General features: G+C 44.3%; 1 protein-coding gene across 1 annotated transcript; it reads left to right on the top strand.

Annotated features, from left to right (window-relative positions):
- Positions 1–5,242: 5,242 nt before the first annotated feature.
- LOC137435311 (THAP domain-containing protein 1) lies at positions 5,243–7,258 on the top strand. Its single transcript, XM_068128988.2, has 3 exons — positions 5,243–5,411; positions 5,888–6,083; positions 6,355–7,258. Exons 1-3 carry the CDS (start codon positions 5,344–5,346, stop codon positions 6,763–6,765), a joined length of 675 nt encoding a protein of 224 aa, XP_067985089.1. The 5' UTR covers positions 5,243–5,343; the 3' UTR covers positions 6,766–7,258.
- The last annotated feature ends 7,245 nt before the right edge of the window (positions 7,259–14,503 follow it).

Here is a 14,503-nt window from a genome sequence, read left to right as displayed (position 1 = left end):
TGATACAGACACATCAAGACAAGAGTAACACACATCGTGAACTATATTTAATAAGGGGATAAGATCAATAAAGACTTGCACGTTCGATGTATTTTCAGATGAAACGTGTATATTCTGACGCGCCTCTTTCCGGGATATCAATAAATGTAATAGATAAGGATTTCAAAATTATAAAACACCATATGCTCAATCATATTATGTACAGTTCAGCCATGGACGAGGGATGTGTATTTAAATCACGCTACGGAGAAGCATGTGACAACAAGTCTCATTGTGTAACAAATTCAGGACCAGCCAGAATACAATCAATCATCCAAGCAGGCAGAATATACAAAGCCAATTTATGGCAAGGCCTCGAAAGTCAGCTTGCAGCAAACCCAAGTTTATCTATTCAATATCACAAGAACTGTGTATCAAAGTACACATCCAAGTCTAACTTGGCGACCATTCTCCGTCGTGCATCAACAAGTACCGAAAACACAACTGAAACTGTTCCAGCAGCAAAGCGTTTACGTTGCTCGTCAGCGCCTTTTGACTTCTTACAACACTGTTTATATTGTGCAGACATATGTAATGTCACCAAGGACGAGAAACATCCTGAACGGTGGCGTCCAGCATATATGTGCAGATCGACACTTTCAGACCAAAGAGACAAACCTTACAAGCTTTACTTGATTGAGAAATGTGATACCCAAGGGGACAAGTGGGGAGAAGATGTGAAGCATCGTGAAAGGGTGCCCTAAGTGACCTACATGCAGTGGAAGCACGATATCACAGAGACTGTATGAGTCGATTCTTCGCAAACAGAAACTGAGTTCATGAAAACAATGACACATCGACAACAGACGATGGTACTTGTCCAGATATAGCACTTGATATTATTATCAATGTACTGTGCGATGACAAAAAACGCATTTGGAACTCGATTGAGTTGCATCAGGAGTACCTTAATCACAGAGGTACTGTCTTGAGTAGAGCCCGCCTTGTTGTTGCTGTCCACCGTCATTTCTCTGGAGATCTACTTGTTCTCTCCTCGCCAGGATTTGCAAGTATTATTACCTTCCGAGCTAACACTGCTGTTATTCTGAAGCTCGTCAAGGATGACGACGAGGACGATGTTCCGACATGCATCGGTAAAGTAGGCAAGCAAATAGCAAAAGAGTGTGCAGCCATTGTTTGTGACAAATCGTCTTACAACACACATATTGATGTGAACACTGCAGCAGGAGCTGTATCGAGTACACTGTTAACATTACTGACAGCAATATCACCGAAACTTACCAACTCCTTACCAGCTATGCTGATCGGAAGTATAATCACAAGCATGGTGACCAACGGACCGACAGATCTCCAGGTGGCACTCGGGGTGCTGATGCGGGACTCAAAACAACTAATAGCTCACATGTATGACTATCGTGTTACCTGCAGCTATGACGAAGTCCTCCGATTCAAGAAATCAGCTGCAGTCGCTACAGCTCACGACCTAAGTCAACAGGGAATCATAGACACGAAAGAAGGCCTAGTTCAAGTGATCTGTGATAACTTTGACACAGACATATCATCGCCAAATGGAAAATCATCAACCCATTCTCTGGCAATGATAATCACACAACCAACAACCAGCGATGAGACGGATGTGCAAGACACAATCAGACGACTCAAAAAAGAAGATTTAAGTAAGGCAATCGTTGAAGAGGTTGAGGAACAGGGACTTTCTTACTATTGCCAATGGAATCCCCCATGCCGCGAAAACCTACTACATCAATTTATGCTGAATTCCTAGCACACCAAGATGCGTCTCGAAGGTGAGCTGAAGAGAACGATTTTGCTTTCTTCCAAGATATGACCACACACGACAATTGTCCAGAATATAACGGCTATAACACGAAGATGTCTCGAGAGCAAGGACACACTTTGAAACCGAAGACTAAAGTAGTATATCTACCTTTGATTGACCTGCCTCCCACTGACCCATCTATGATGATGCTTGCAATGAAGAAAGCCCAGAAGGTGTCTGAAGAAGTAGAACAAGAATATGTGATATTCACAGCTGACCAGCAACTATACCGAATAGCACATCATGTCCAGTGGGAGAATGAGGCACAACTGGGCAACATCTATCTGAGACTTGGTGGCATGCACCTGCTCATGAGCTACTGTGGTTGTGTGGGTACACTAATGGCTGAAAGTGGTATAGTAGAAATTCTAAGCACTGATTATAAAAACTAGAGCTTCCAGGGAAGCAGAACTCAACTGAACTGACTGGACAACTTTAAAGTAGGTCAGTTGTCTGTACTAGATTTGACTTAAGATGGCAACCTACCTTGTGTGGCAAGAGTCTCACACACCAAGTTTGATCAAAATCCATAAATATTTGTGGACGTTAAAGTCTTAACGTCGTTTCGGAGCTGAAAACAATATGGCGGCCTATGGCGGCCATATTGTGACGGTTCGGGTTGGAATGCAATAGCAACTTACCTTGTGTGGTAAGGGTTAAACATTCTAAGTTTGATCAAAATCTGTTAATATTTGTGGACGCTAGAGTGTTAACATCGTTTTCATGACCAAAAACAAAATGGTCGCCTAAGTCCGCCATTTTTCAACGGATCGGGCTGAAATGTAATACCAAGTCGTATGTAATACTTCCTCTCTAGTCGTAGTCAACGTGTGGCCCTGAATGGGTTTCTCTCATCTCCTCTTCCTGTTCAGGCTGGAGTTCCCCAAGGCAGTGTTCTGGGCCCTGTGCTTTTTCTGGTCTTAATCAATGATCTCTCTGACTCTCTTGAAAATCCTCTCTATCTCTTTGCTGATGACTTCAATCTCTGCCGCTCCATTCCTCATCCCTCAGATCGGCAGTCTGCAGCCTCCTCACTCTCTGCAGACCTGGACAAAATCACAGACTGGGCAAACAAGTGGAACATGTCTTTCAATCCTGACAAATCTCACACTCTTACGATGTCTCTCCGAAAGGACCGACTGGACAACCCTCCCATCTACTTTCTGAATAATCCTCTCCAAGAAGTTCTGTCACTCAAGCTTTTGGGTCTCACTATCTGCCATGATCTTTCCTGGGAAAACCACATTTCCAAGCTGGCCTCCAAAGCCAGTCGCCGACTGGGCATCCTCCGTCGTGCGAAGTCCTTCCTTGGCACACCTGAGCTCCTCACCACATACAAGGCTTTCATCCACAGCTCAATGGAGTACTACTCTCCCCTCTGGGCTGGTGCTCCTGCCTCACACCTAGCTCGTCTTCACGCTGTTGAAACCAAAGCATTCAGAATCATTGGAATCTCCCGCGATGACGCTATCTCTGAGGGCCTTTCACTTACTCACCGCAGGCAGGTTGGTGGTCTTTCCGTCTTATACCGACTCCTCTCCGGCCTTGCTCCCCCAGCTCTCTCTGTGCTCTGTCCCCCAAATATTCCTACAGGTCACACAAGATCTGCCTGCAACCCTCTTATGGTTAAACTGCCAAAATCAAGACTCTCCGCTCACCTTCACTCCTCTTTTCTCCCGCCTCTGGAACAAACTCCCTCACTCTCTTCAATCCCACTCCTCCCTCCAGGTCTTTAAAACGGCTGTTCACCACCATCTCTTATCTTCCCCAATACAAAACCTTGATCTTTTCTACCCCCGCTAATTTCACCCCAAATCCACTTTTTGAGGTGCCGACTTCTTTCCTAGAAGTCCTTGGTGTCCTTGCGTTTTATACCTATCCTGCCCCCCCTCCCAGGCCCTCTCCCTCCCACACATCTCCCGATGTCCCTGCTCTCAAATATTGTGTTTGTGTGCTTCCTCCCCTTCTCTCCCCATCTTGTCGGCCGCTCCCCTTTTTGTGTACTTTGTTTGCTTGTTTGTTGATTTGTTTGTTTGATAAATGTCAGCTCTTTCACGAGCCTCGACTCTGTATACAAAAAGGAAAAAAAAAAAAAAAAGCTAGTCCTTGGGGTAAGGATGCTGCATGTCAAGTTTGATCAGAATCGGTGGATATTTGTGGACGCTGGAGTGTTAACGTCGAAAAGTTAACGGACGACAGACAACAGACGACGACGACAGACGACGGACGCTAGAGGGTTCAGTATGTGATGCTCAACTGGACTACCGTCAGAGTTAAAAACAACCAAGAAAACATAAAAAGATGTTTTAATGACGTTTATATGTCAATTCGTAACCATAATATGGAGAAAAAAAGATTTTACGAATTTTATGGTGACCATCTTGGATTTTGTCATTTTCTTCAATTTCCCCAAGGGTAAGAGGTCTACACCCACCTGGATCTTATTATAGCCGGCAAAGCCGGTGTTGTGAATGAACGCGTACGTATTATGTTGAAAAGCCAGATTTTGCTGGATCCTTTGAGAATTTCGAAGCTTTGACGCACCAAATCGCTCCTTGGAGGCCGCCATCTTGCGGATGCGGAAGTATGCATAAAAAATTGCGAAAAAGTTCAATAGGAGTTTGTTTCACCCGTCTTTGTTTGATTCACAATCTCATGCACCTCTGATTTATAATTAAAATACTTCCTCGTATTTTAATTCCTTCCCTGGACCTGGAATCGTTTAAGACCAACCTCGTTCCCCGGGCCCGCACGGGCCCCACGGACGTATTTAATAAACCTGGACCCACAATGCGTCTATGCTAATGAAGTCACCGGAAGCAGTATGGCGGCCATGTTGGTGTGACACTCCCGCCGCCCCGCGAAACTTGAAACGAGTCAGTTCGTTCATCAGGTGTTCAACGTACTTTGACATATTTTATGCCATCTTTTCGCCAGAAGTGTGATTTTTTCAAGGATGCCACTGTGTGCAGCATTTCGTTGCACCAATATCTCGGGAAAAGGCTCAAAATTTACATTTCATCGGTAAGTAGTTTGGCTGAACTCAAGTTCATGATAGGCCCCTGTTTGATTTTTACTTCAATACCTGCACCGGCATAAAAGATCCGGAATAGAAAAAAAAATGTCAAAATAAGTATTCTCTCTTGGTCATAACCGATAGCTGTTTAAATACACGGCACAGCCTCTTGATCTTGGATCAGTATTGTTAAAAAAAAGGAAAATGCAGGCAGGCCTAGCCTAAGTCATGTAGGCGTGTAGTCATGTAGGTCACTTTTCAAAACTTCATTAGTCTATTCAGAACTGATTACACTTGTTAACTTAGCTGCAAACAATGACATGTTTTCCATAGTGTTTATTATAATACAGTAACTTGATTGAAGCCACTGATCTGTATACTACTGGATAGCGGGTCGGGCTCTTGAGTTGAAGTCAGCGCCCGGCCACTGGACGCCATGTTGCCACTCGCATAAATTTTTCGTCAACACGCTCCGCTAACGTATTATGAAATGCCGGCTTGTGCTGCTATTAATTGCACAAAGAGACAAATACGAGGATGTGGAAAGACATTTCATCTGTAAGTACTGAAAATTAACATTTATTTGAGAATGTTTTATTTAAAAAACGTTGAATTTGAATGTTAAATTATGATGTTTGCACAACCGCGATCTGGATTCAAGTTTCAACTACTGAACTTCAGAACTAGTTTGACTCAACCGCAGAGTGCGCAAAGTCACTGAGCCGGGACATATTTCATCAACATGCGGTCCCTCAGGGCTAAGTTTGACCCAAAGTCTTTATCTATATATAGTTATCGAGGACGAGTATAAATAGCATGGTCCCGTCTAATAATGTGTACCCTGGATGATTCTAAGTTGCAAAACTCAATGCAGTTAAACTTTGAAACCAATAACTGATTCTGTATAAGTACATGGTAATTGAGTGTTTATATGGCTAGTATGTTGAGCCTTACATATTGAATATGTTGTAAATTGTTGCTTCGAGTTGTACTTTCATGACTATCGGCTAATTTCTTGAAAATGTTTTTTTCAGATTTCCATTCAGTCGTCCAGATGTTCTCCAGAAATGGGTTGTGAATGTGAAACGTGACAAATGGAAACCTTCAAAGAAGTCTGTCCTTTGCTCAGACCACTTTGATGACTCATGTTTTGACAGGACAGGTCAGACCACAAGACTCAGAGAAAATTCCCTGCCAACCATATTTGATTTTCCGACCCACCTGCAGAAGGTACATAATACAAGAGTTTCATGTTGTGGTGGAGTAACTGAGATATAAATAGTGTCATGTTGTAGCTGTCACTGCCAGCAGTGATTTTCACACTTGTCTACTTACATGCCAATTGATGTGTCAAATATATAAATTTTGCAAACATATCAACATCGGCAACTTATCAATACTTTTCCACCATCTCTTTTCTCAAGAACATCCCAAATAAATAATCTTGTATAATTTCTTCGTTCATAATTAATTCTGATCTATTATTCTGATGGATTTCCAGGATGAAAGGAAGCGAAAGCCACCCAAACCACGGTCTTTCCCGCAAGAAGCACTGGTCAATCTGCAAGAGCCACTGGACAACACACCCAGTACATCAATCATCACCAGCCCATCAAAGCTTGCAGCAACGACTGGTGCTGATCACACATATGCTGTAACTGCCAGTCCACGGAGTGTGAAACGTAAACTGGACTCTGTGCATGACAATCTTTGTAGCGTCAAGAAAAAGCTCAAATTGACACAGCAGAAATCACGTCGCTGCCGGAGGAAAGTCAAATCTTTGACCACAGTTGTTCAAGCACTTCGTGATGAGCAGCTGCTCTCTGAGAATGGAGCTGACCAGTTGGCAAAGACCTTCTCTGATGTTCCTTCTGGAATAATGGAAAGAATGCTCCAAAACAAGAGTGTATAGATGCGATGACTGACGGTGGTGTTGCCACTGGTTGTCTTCTTTTGGACAGAAAGAATAGAGGAGGTCTTGTGAGGGCGGCGGCTGATGTGATCACAGTGTGTACTGCCACAGAGCAGTGCATACAGAGGATGCTGCACACCACTGAAGGTGCTCTACCACAGTCCAAGAGGATTGCTCCTGCCATCATGTCAACCGTGTTGGGTGAAGTATGTCAGCGGGGTGTTTTTGACAGGTTGGATGAGCACGTGCTCAGTGGTTCTCCAGAATGCAACCATGCCCACCTTCTTGTCAAGTGTTTGTCCTCTTGTTACATCAAGATACGAATGCATCATCTGACGAAGCAGCTGAATGAGCAGATCACGGGGCCCAATGTGCGCAAGCGGCTCACCAAGCTAATTCTCTTCAAACACCAGTAATTTTGTTTTTATTTCACAATTTTTGCATATCAGATGTTCCTTTTGAAAGGACTATGGTATGTAAATTAACATGATTGGTCGACATATGTGTGAAGAATCAGCTCTTCGTTTGCAAAAGAAGTCCACAATAGCCTGGAATGGCGCAGCTTTATTAAAGAACCAACTTATACGGATCCGGAGGAGGCCGACGTCTACAGCAATCTACAGCAAGAACATGCCAAGTCAAGCCTTCCTGAAAACACATTGATTCCCAGTCCATTTATATAGGGACACGTTTTATCAGGAAATCTCCGAGGGAACAAACAACACTGGGAGAGGTTCCTCCCACCGTTATCATTCGGGGGAGTCAGCCTTTCCTTTATCATTTGGACCAATTGTTTTCTGGGCTCCGAGAAAACAGAACTGTAACTCACAAAGAGAAGAGTGTATGCTTAGCCAAACAAACCCATATATTTTATGGGTTTGTGTACATGAGTAATCCTAAAGCATGTTTATACAGAGTCATGCGTTGCTGAGATTAAAACAAAATATATATAGTTAACGATAGGTTCATGTCATTCTACTTGCATTACGCTAAAACAAGCGCATGTGGGCGTGGTTTTACGACCAGCCTCGAAAAAAGCACACGTATACAATTTGTTCAGCAAGACCTCTTTTTAAGCTTTTCCTCATCCAAAACTAAAACGAAGCAAAAACCCTTTATTTACTTTATGAAATAGCATTTTTAGACATCATATAAATCATAACACATTAGCACCCAACGTCTATAACTGAACTTTAGGCAATAACAAATCTACTACTTGACATTCCTTCCTCTTGTCTCGTCGAGACAAAGTATCTTAAGAGACAACGTGCCACATCGGGCTTTATTGAAAAATAATTGTGTAATGCGGGTATTGAAAAAATAATTGTGTAATGCGGGTATCTCCCAAGGGCATATCGTGCGCCCAAAGCGCCTCGCCCGTGCATTTGGCGAACGTGTCGTGTGGTGCGTGCTCGGAGCCTGAGGGCTCAAAACATGAAAGTTCATTAACGTTTCGGATCCACAACGAAGACGTCTGGTCCAGATGAGGTTCTGCTCCGCCAGAGGGTGCATCACTTCCCCTGCGGAACTGGCTCCCCCCACCCTTTGCAGACGCAGTCCTTGCAGATCTTCGAAGTTAATCAACGGTCATGCCCATGAGGTCCCTCACGTGTTGCTGTTCTGGGGAATACAAAATGTCGTCAGTATCTTGTGTCTCAATTTCCTGGTCAGGGTACAGAGCGTAAAAATCCGAATCCAAATCACTTGAAGCAAAGAGATCCGCAACATGTGGATCAAAGAGATCCGAAACATTTGGATCAAAGAGATCCGAAACATTTGAAGAAAAGAGAGGGACTTCCTTTATGTCAAAGTCTCCCATGGGCGCCTGGTCGGCTTGCGGGTCTAGGACATCCGCGTCGGGTCCCTCGACCGCCAGACCCAGTGTCGCAATCAGATCCATAGTTGGGTCAGAAGGGGGCGTGCAGCTGTCAGCTTGTAATACATAAGCAGCGTTAGCCAGTACACGCAAGGGGTTTATAGCACAAGTATCACAGTCATCACATACACCGTTACAGGCAGCAGCCAGTTCCCACATGGGATCCACACAAGTATCACAGTTGCCACAAAATTCAATGCAATTTTCTGGAGCGCCGGTCGCAACTGCCTTGTTGAAGGACCCGTTCAGGTCGACGGCCTCTGTGGTCAGAGCCATAGTTGTTGTCGGCGGCTTTTTCACTTTCCATCCTGTAAAATACTTTCTCATACAGAGGAGGACTAGAGATTTCATTAGTGCCCCCCAAATTACTACCCCGATTATCACAGCCAGTGCGGTCAATAACCACTTCACTATGGTGCCCGTCCATCCCTGGAACCAGTCAGTGAGCCAGCTAAATGTATAAGAATTTTCGCGCGCGATCCGATCGATTGTCAGGGCGTGGCTAGTTTCCCTCAGTCTCACTTCTGCATCACCATTGTACGCATGTGAATTACCGTGTCCAATAGTATGTCATGAGCCGTAGCGGTGTCGTTTGCCACCTTTTCTAGGGCCAAAGCCAATTTATCTATCCGGAAACTATCCATGACTGTGCCCGCTCCTGGGAAGAAGAAACCAAACACCTTTTCCCATAGACTCCCGTGTAGTTTAGTGGTTCCATCTTCGTTCATGACTGACCTCTTATAACGCCTGTCCAAGGACTTTGGGTCTAGCTCATCCAGTATCTCAACGTCAGGAAGGACTGAACCCAGATAACATGTGCCCCCCCAATTATTTGGTAAATAGGGGTAAGCCTTGTCGCCGCATATAAACATTGTCCCATGGGGTGGGACCAGGTGGGTGGATAAGCACTGGAGTCCCTTTACCACCCCATTAATCCTACTAACCCCCCTAGAGAATGTTATAGCCGTTATGTTGTGGTTGCGTTTATCTTGCAGTACTATTCGTAATGTAATCCCCGAGCTCCCTTGTCCCAGCTTCCCGGGGAGAGTGTAGGCGCATTCTGATTCTCCCATACGCAAGTGGCCGGAACCCTGGAGGCAGACCCTCCCTTTCTGTGGTTTGACCCAGACGGGGGCAGGCCTCTCGGCCACATGGGCAATCATTGACGGGCGATAATTAAATTGTCGATTGCAACTCTTGCCGTTGTCAACCCCTTCTCTTTCCAGCGTGGTGACTAAACATGGGGAATCGATAGGTTGTGAGCAGAGGTCATTGAGGGACAGAGGTAGCACTATCATGTGTATTCCTGTGGTGCCTGCTTGGGGAAAGCGCATGCACGACCAGCAGTGTGTCCTATTTTGAATTGTTGCCACCTCCCTGGCCACTTTCCAATATGTGTTTTCCCCCCTCTTTGGGGCCTTATCCTGGGGTTGTGGCGTGAGTATGTATTCGATGCATGGTATGTAGTTCCTTTCGCCACCGGCCGCGCCAGGGGTCCAGACGCTGCACCGGACCTGCATAGTCATGCCTTTCTCTAGGCGCGTGCGTGTTTGTAGCTTAAAATCAGGGGTTCCCCATTTGTATCCTGGTTGGGCCAAGGTCTTAATGCTAGCTTGCCCGTCTTCCCGGAACTCTCGTTGCTTTTGTAGTACCATGCCAACGCGTCCAGGCCCTGCCGACAGTGCTAGCCAATTTATGTTCACCCAATTTGTGTGCAGGGCTTTCTGTTCGAAACATGGTAGTGATACTCTTTGTCCCCATGTTACGGTGAGGTGTCGGGTTTCGTTTTCGCATCTATTGGAATCGGAGTTTCCCCTAGCTGCTGTCGCTATCAATAGTATTGTACCTATGATTAGGCCCATCCTTACTGTGTTCTGGGGGTGTGGTGTCTGGTGCTTGTATGGCCAACTTACAGTGCGTGGCGTGGATCCACGAAGTCTTGCCCTTGCAAAAGACTGCCGTTGGTGTAGTCAGCAACACCTGGACTGGTCCCTTCCACCTTGGTTCCAAGGCGTTCTTGCAGGTGAAGTGCTCCACGAACACCTGGTCTTTTTCCTCTGGTGGAACACCTGATCCACAAGTCTCCTGGGAGCGCCTGGTCTACAGGTCTCCAATTTCCTAATCCACTTTTTTTTCCCAGTGGATCCAATTTTATTCAATATTCAATTTTTAAATTCAATCCCATTTAATCCAGTCCAATTCAAATTAAATTCCATCCTTCTCTCAGCATCCCATTACCTGTTTCCAACATCAATAAAAATAAAATTATAAAATTAATAAAAAATCAATCATCTCAACTCTCAAATCGAATCAAAAAATAAAAATAAACGAAAATTACTTCAGCGAGAGTTTCCACTAGAATTAACACAAACAAACCACCTTTAACCTCCATTAACACAAACACAAACCACCATTAACCTCGATTAATACAAACAAACCACCATTAACCTCCGTGAACCTCCCCCTATTATTTATTTATTTTCACGAATAAACAAATAATAGAAATAACCTGGTCTACTTCCAATTTCAATTCTGGTCAGTTCTGGTGTCTGGTCACACACAATGTTTTCCTCACCCACTGTGATTCGCTCAAAATAGATTCTCACTGTTATGTCTGAAATTCGTCTCATGAAAACCCATTCAAGAGTCCGGTGTGACAGACAGCCAAACACATAGACACGCCGAAGACCCCAGGGTACCCATCAAACTAGCTTGTCCCCAGATCCACAACACAGCGAAACATGTAAATTTACTAAAATAATCACTTACTCATAACTAGCTGGATAACTAGCATAACTAGCTCAACACCTGGAACTCATAACTAATACTTACTTAAAATAATGTAATATCCCAATCTTCACCCTTTATGCAAATCGAAGCACCCCGGACAACCACAACCAATATCAACCACTGTAGCCGCCTTCCCCTCCAGGCAGCCACACACAGCCACATACATCTCCATCCACGTCACACAAGACAACAGCCAACGAGTGTGTCCACCACACAGAAACCTTTGGCAATGCAACAACCGAACTCCCAGACAACCAACAACAAAACCCAATCCATCTCCATGGCTCATCAAGCAGTTCCAACTTAATCCAGCTTCACATACCGATTTCCCCAAAAACTCGTGAAACTTCACCCCCATTCTGGAAAAACCCTGGACTAAACCCTGACACCCTAAATAACTTCAGACCCATCTCCAATCTACCCTTTCTGTCAAAAGTTTTGGAACGTGCTGTGGCCACTCAACTCAAACATCACCACTCTGCCAATAACCTGTATGAAACATCCCAATCCGGATTCTGCTCCAGCCACAGTACTGAAACTGCTCTCCTCAAAATCACCAGCAACCTTTTCTCTCCTCTGATGCCGGCAACCTCAACATTTTCATCCTCCTCACCTCAACGCCTCCTTTGACATCATCAATCACACCATCCTCCTCACCCTGTTTAGACCAGCTTGCGCCTATTAAACCCAAATTAGTTCACTCCCAAGCTTCACATGGACCACCTACTACTCTCAAATTATCCACTCTGGCTCCGGAATCCCAAAAGCACTCTTCTCTACAATAAACAAACTAAACAAACTCTGCAACGTGAACAAACTCCTCAGCTCCCTGGATACCACCACCTTGCTCCACACACCTGTTGGTGCACACCTGTGCACTCACACCTGGTGCCACCTGCACCCTCCTTCCTTCCTGGACCATTCATCCAAAGCAAAATTGACAGCATCTACAACAGCTTAATCACCACAATTCACTCCCCCTTAAGGTGTCCCCCAAGGTTCAGTTCTTGGCCCCCTCCTCTTCGTCCTGTACCTATCCCATTTAATCCGTCATGCACCATAGCCAATGCACCATGGTCTCCAATTCCACTGCTTCACCGATGACATCCAGCTTTTTCATCTCCACCAAATCGTGCTCCACCACCACCCACTCTATCCTGACAAACTGCCTAACTGAAATAAAATTCTAGCTTCAGATCAGCTTCCTCGAACTTAACTACGCTAAATCTGAATTAATCTTCATTCCCCCCAACATCGATGGTTTCCCAGTATCCACATCCGGAATCTTGGCATCATCATTGACCAAAACCCTCTCCTTTGAAAAATACACTAAACAGATCATAAAGACCTTAAACCTTAATCATAAAAACTGAAAAATGCTTCGCCATGGAATAGTCCACCACTCATGTAAATAATCATAAGAGTTCTGCGAAACATCTCCATCTTTAAAACTTAGCCAACCAAATTTAAACCACATGTTTTCCCCCCAAAAAACAAGTCACATTCTTTGTATATTGCCAACATTGTTCATCGTTTAAGTATCATCCAGACCTAAATTTTTATAAACCATCAACTTGTAGATGCATTTATTTATATCCCATTAACCCAAGAACTCTCAATTGCTTGGTTATATTTTAGTAATGTCATATATCCATATTTCTTTTCCAAAATGTTCCTGATATACACATTAATCCCATCTGTCTTCGTTTCCAGATGAACTCAAATCAGGAAATCAACACAAATCCTTATTACCTCCAATCAATTCAAAATTAAATCAAACAATTCAAAACCAGATCGGATCAGCGATCAGAAATCACTTTTCCAATCAACACATTCCAAGCAACAATTCATTCAAAGACCAAGCTTAAAAACACAACTCTCATCTTACTGTGACAAATAAGCAACCAACCTACTTCACAAATAAAATAACTTTTCATCACCCCTTCCTTGATGGAAAAACTTGATGATTACACAAAGTTCCCGTTTACATTTTGTGACTCACAGCTCCTGCCTCCATGGAACAATGACGCCTGAGCACTCAATTAGCCCTCCCAGTACCAAAGACTTACAATCAGACCGACAGACAGACAAATAACAGAGGCATGTCGCCAGCCCCAGCACAGGACATCCCCTTTCCGGGCAGGCATAATATAATCCACAGCATCGAAATGCCAATTTCTATCCGGGGCCTCGCAAAGCCAGAATCCATGCATGCGTGCTCCATCATGCAACCCGATCTGTACTCGGTGCGCCCGGCGCCCCCTATAATCAGTGAGTTATAATAACCACAATATCTCTGGCACCCAACTCGTGATACCACAATTTAATCCACGTTACTTGCATCTCTTCATCCTCACAAATGTCCTCCATTTTTAACGTGACTCAAATCCATCTCAAATCCCCACCGCTCGGCCCGGTTAAATTAAATTCCAAGCGTACTGTATTCTCTGTCCACTAATTATGTACATGATTTTGGTTTTACCCACAATATAATGTCCCGATATTCTCCAGATTTAAGTCCTATATATCCTGTCGTTAAAGCAACACCCTGTAGACTGACTCCGCCTGTCGTTCTTCCAAGGATAGTGAATTACCTCTGACCTTTCCCTTGCATATCTCGAACAAAGGTCAACTAAATTTTAAAAGGTCAAACTTCGAATTGGGGTAACCAGCGCTTTATTATCCCACAAGTAATGCAAGTCCGGCGACAATGGACAAATGACCATTAATGTGGCTCTACATAGCATAATGCTAACTTCTACGAATCCAACAACCGTCACACTTCGTCCAAGGACCTTCCGTACGAGGCGTGCTTCACAATGCCCATCGCACATCCTTCCTCGTTCGCACAACGCTTCATCAACGCACCTTGGTACAAGCCACACCACATACCGACAGTTGAAACCTCGACCGTCCTCCTTCCTCGGATCAGCGTTCTGTTGAAAACGTGACATTTCTGCTCAAATTATTGAATTTCCAAATACTCTCCCTGCAGCGCCCGTGAGGCAGCTTGTCCCACATTATCTGCCTCCAGACCCATATGCGTTTTAATAACTTAACCTTATCAGCATC

The sequence above is a fragment of the Myxine glutinosa genome, unplaced genomic scaffold (genome assembly GCF_964187855.1).
Source record: "Myxine glutinosa unplaced genomic scaffold, kmMyxGlut1.1 SCAFFOLD_2379, whole genome shotgun sequence".
NCBI lineage: Eukaryota > Metazoa > Chordata > Myxini > Myxiniformes > Myxinidae > Myxine > Myxine glutinosa.
This window is presented reverse-complemented; position numbering and strand designations above follow the sequence as displayed.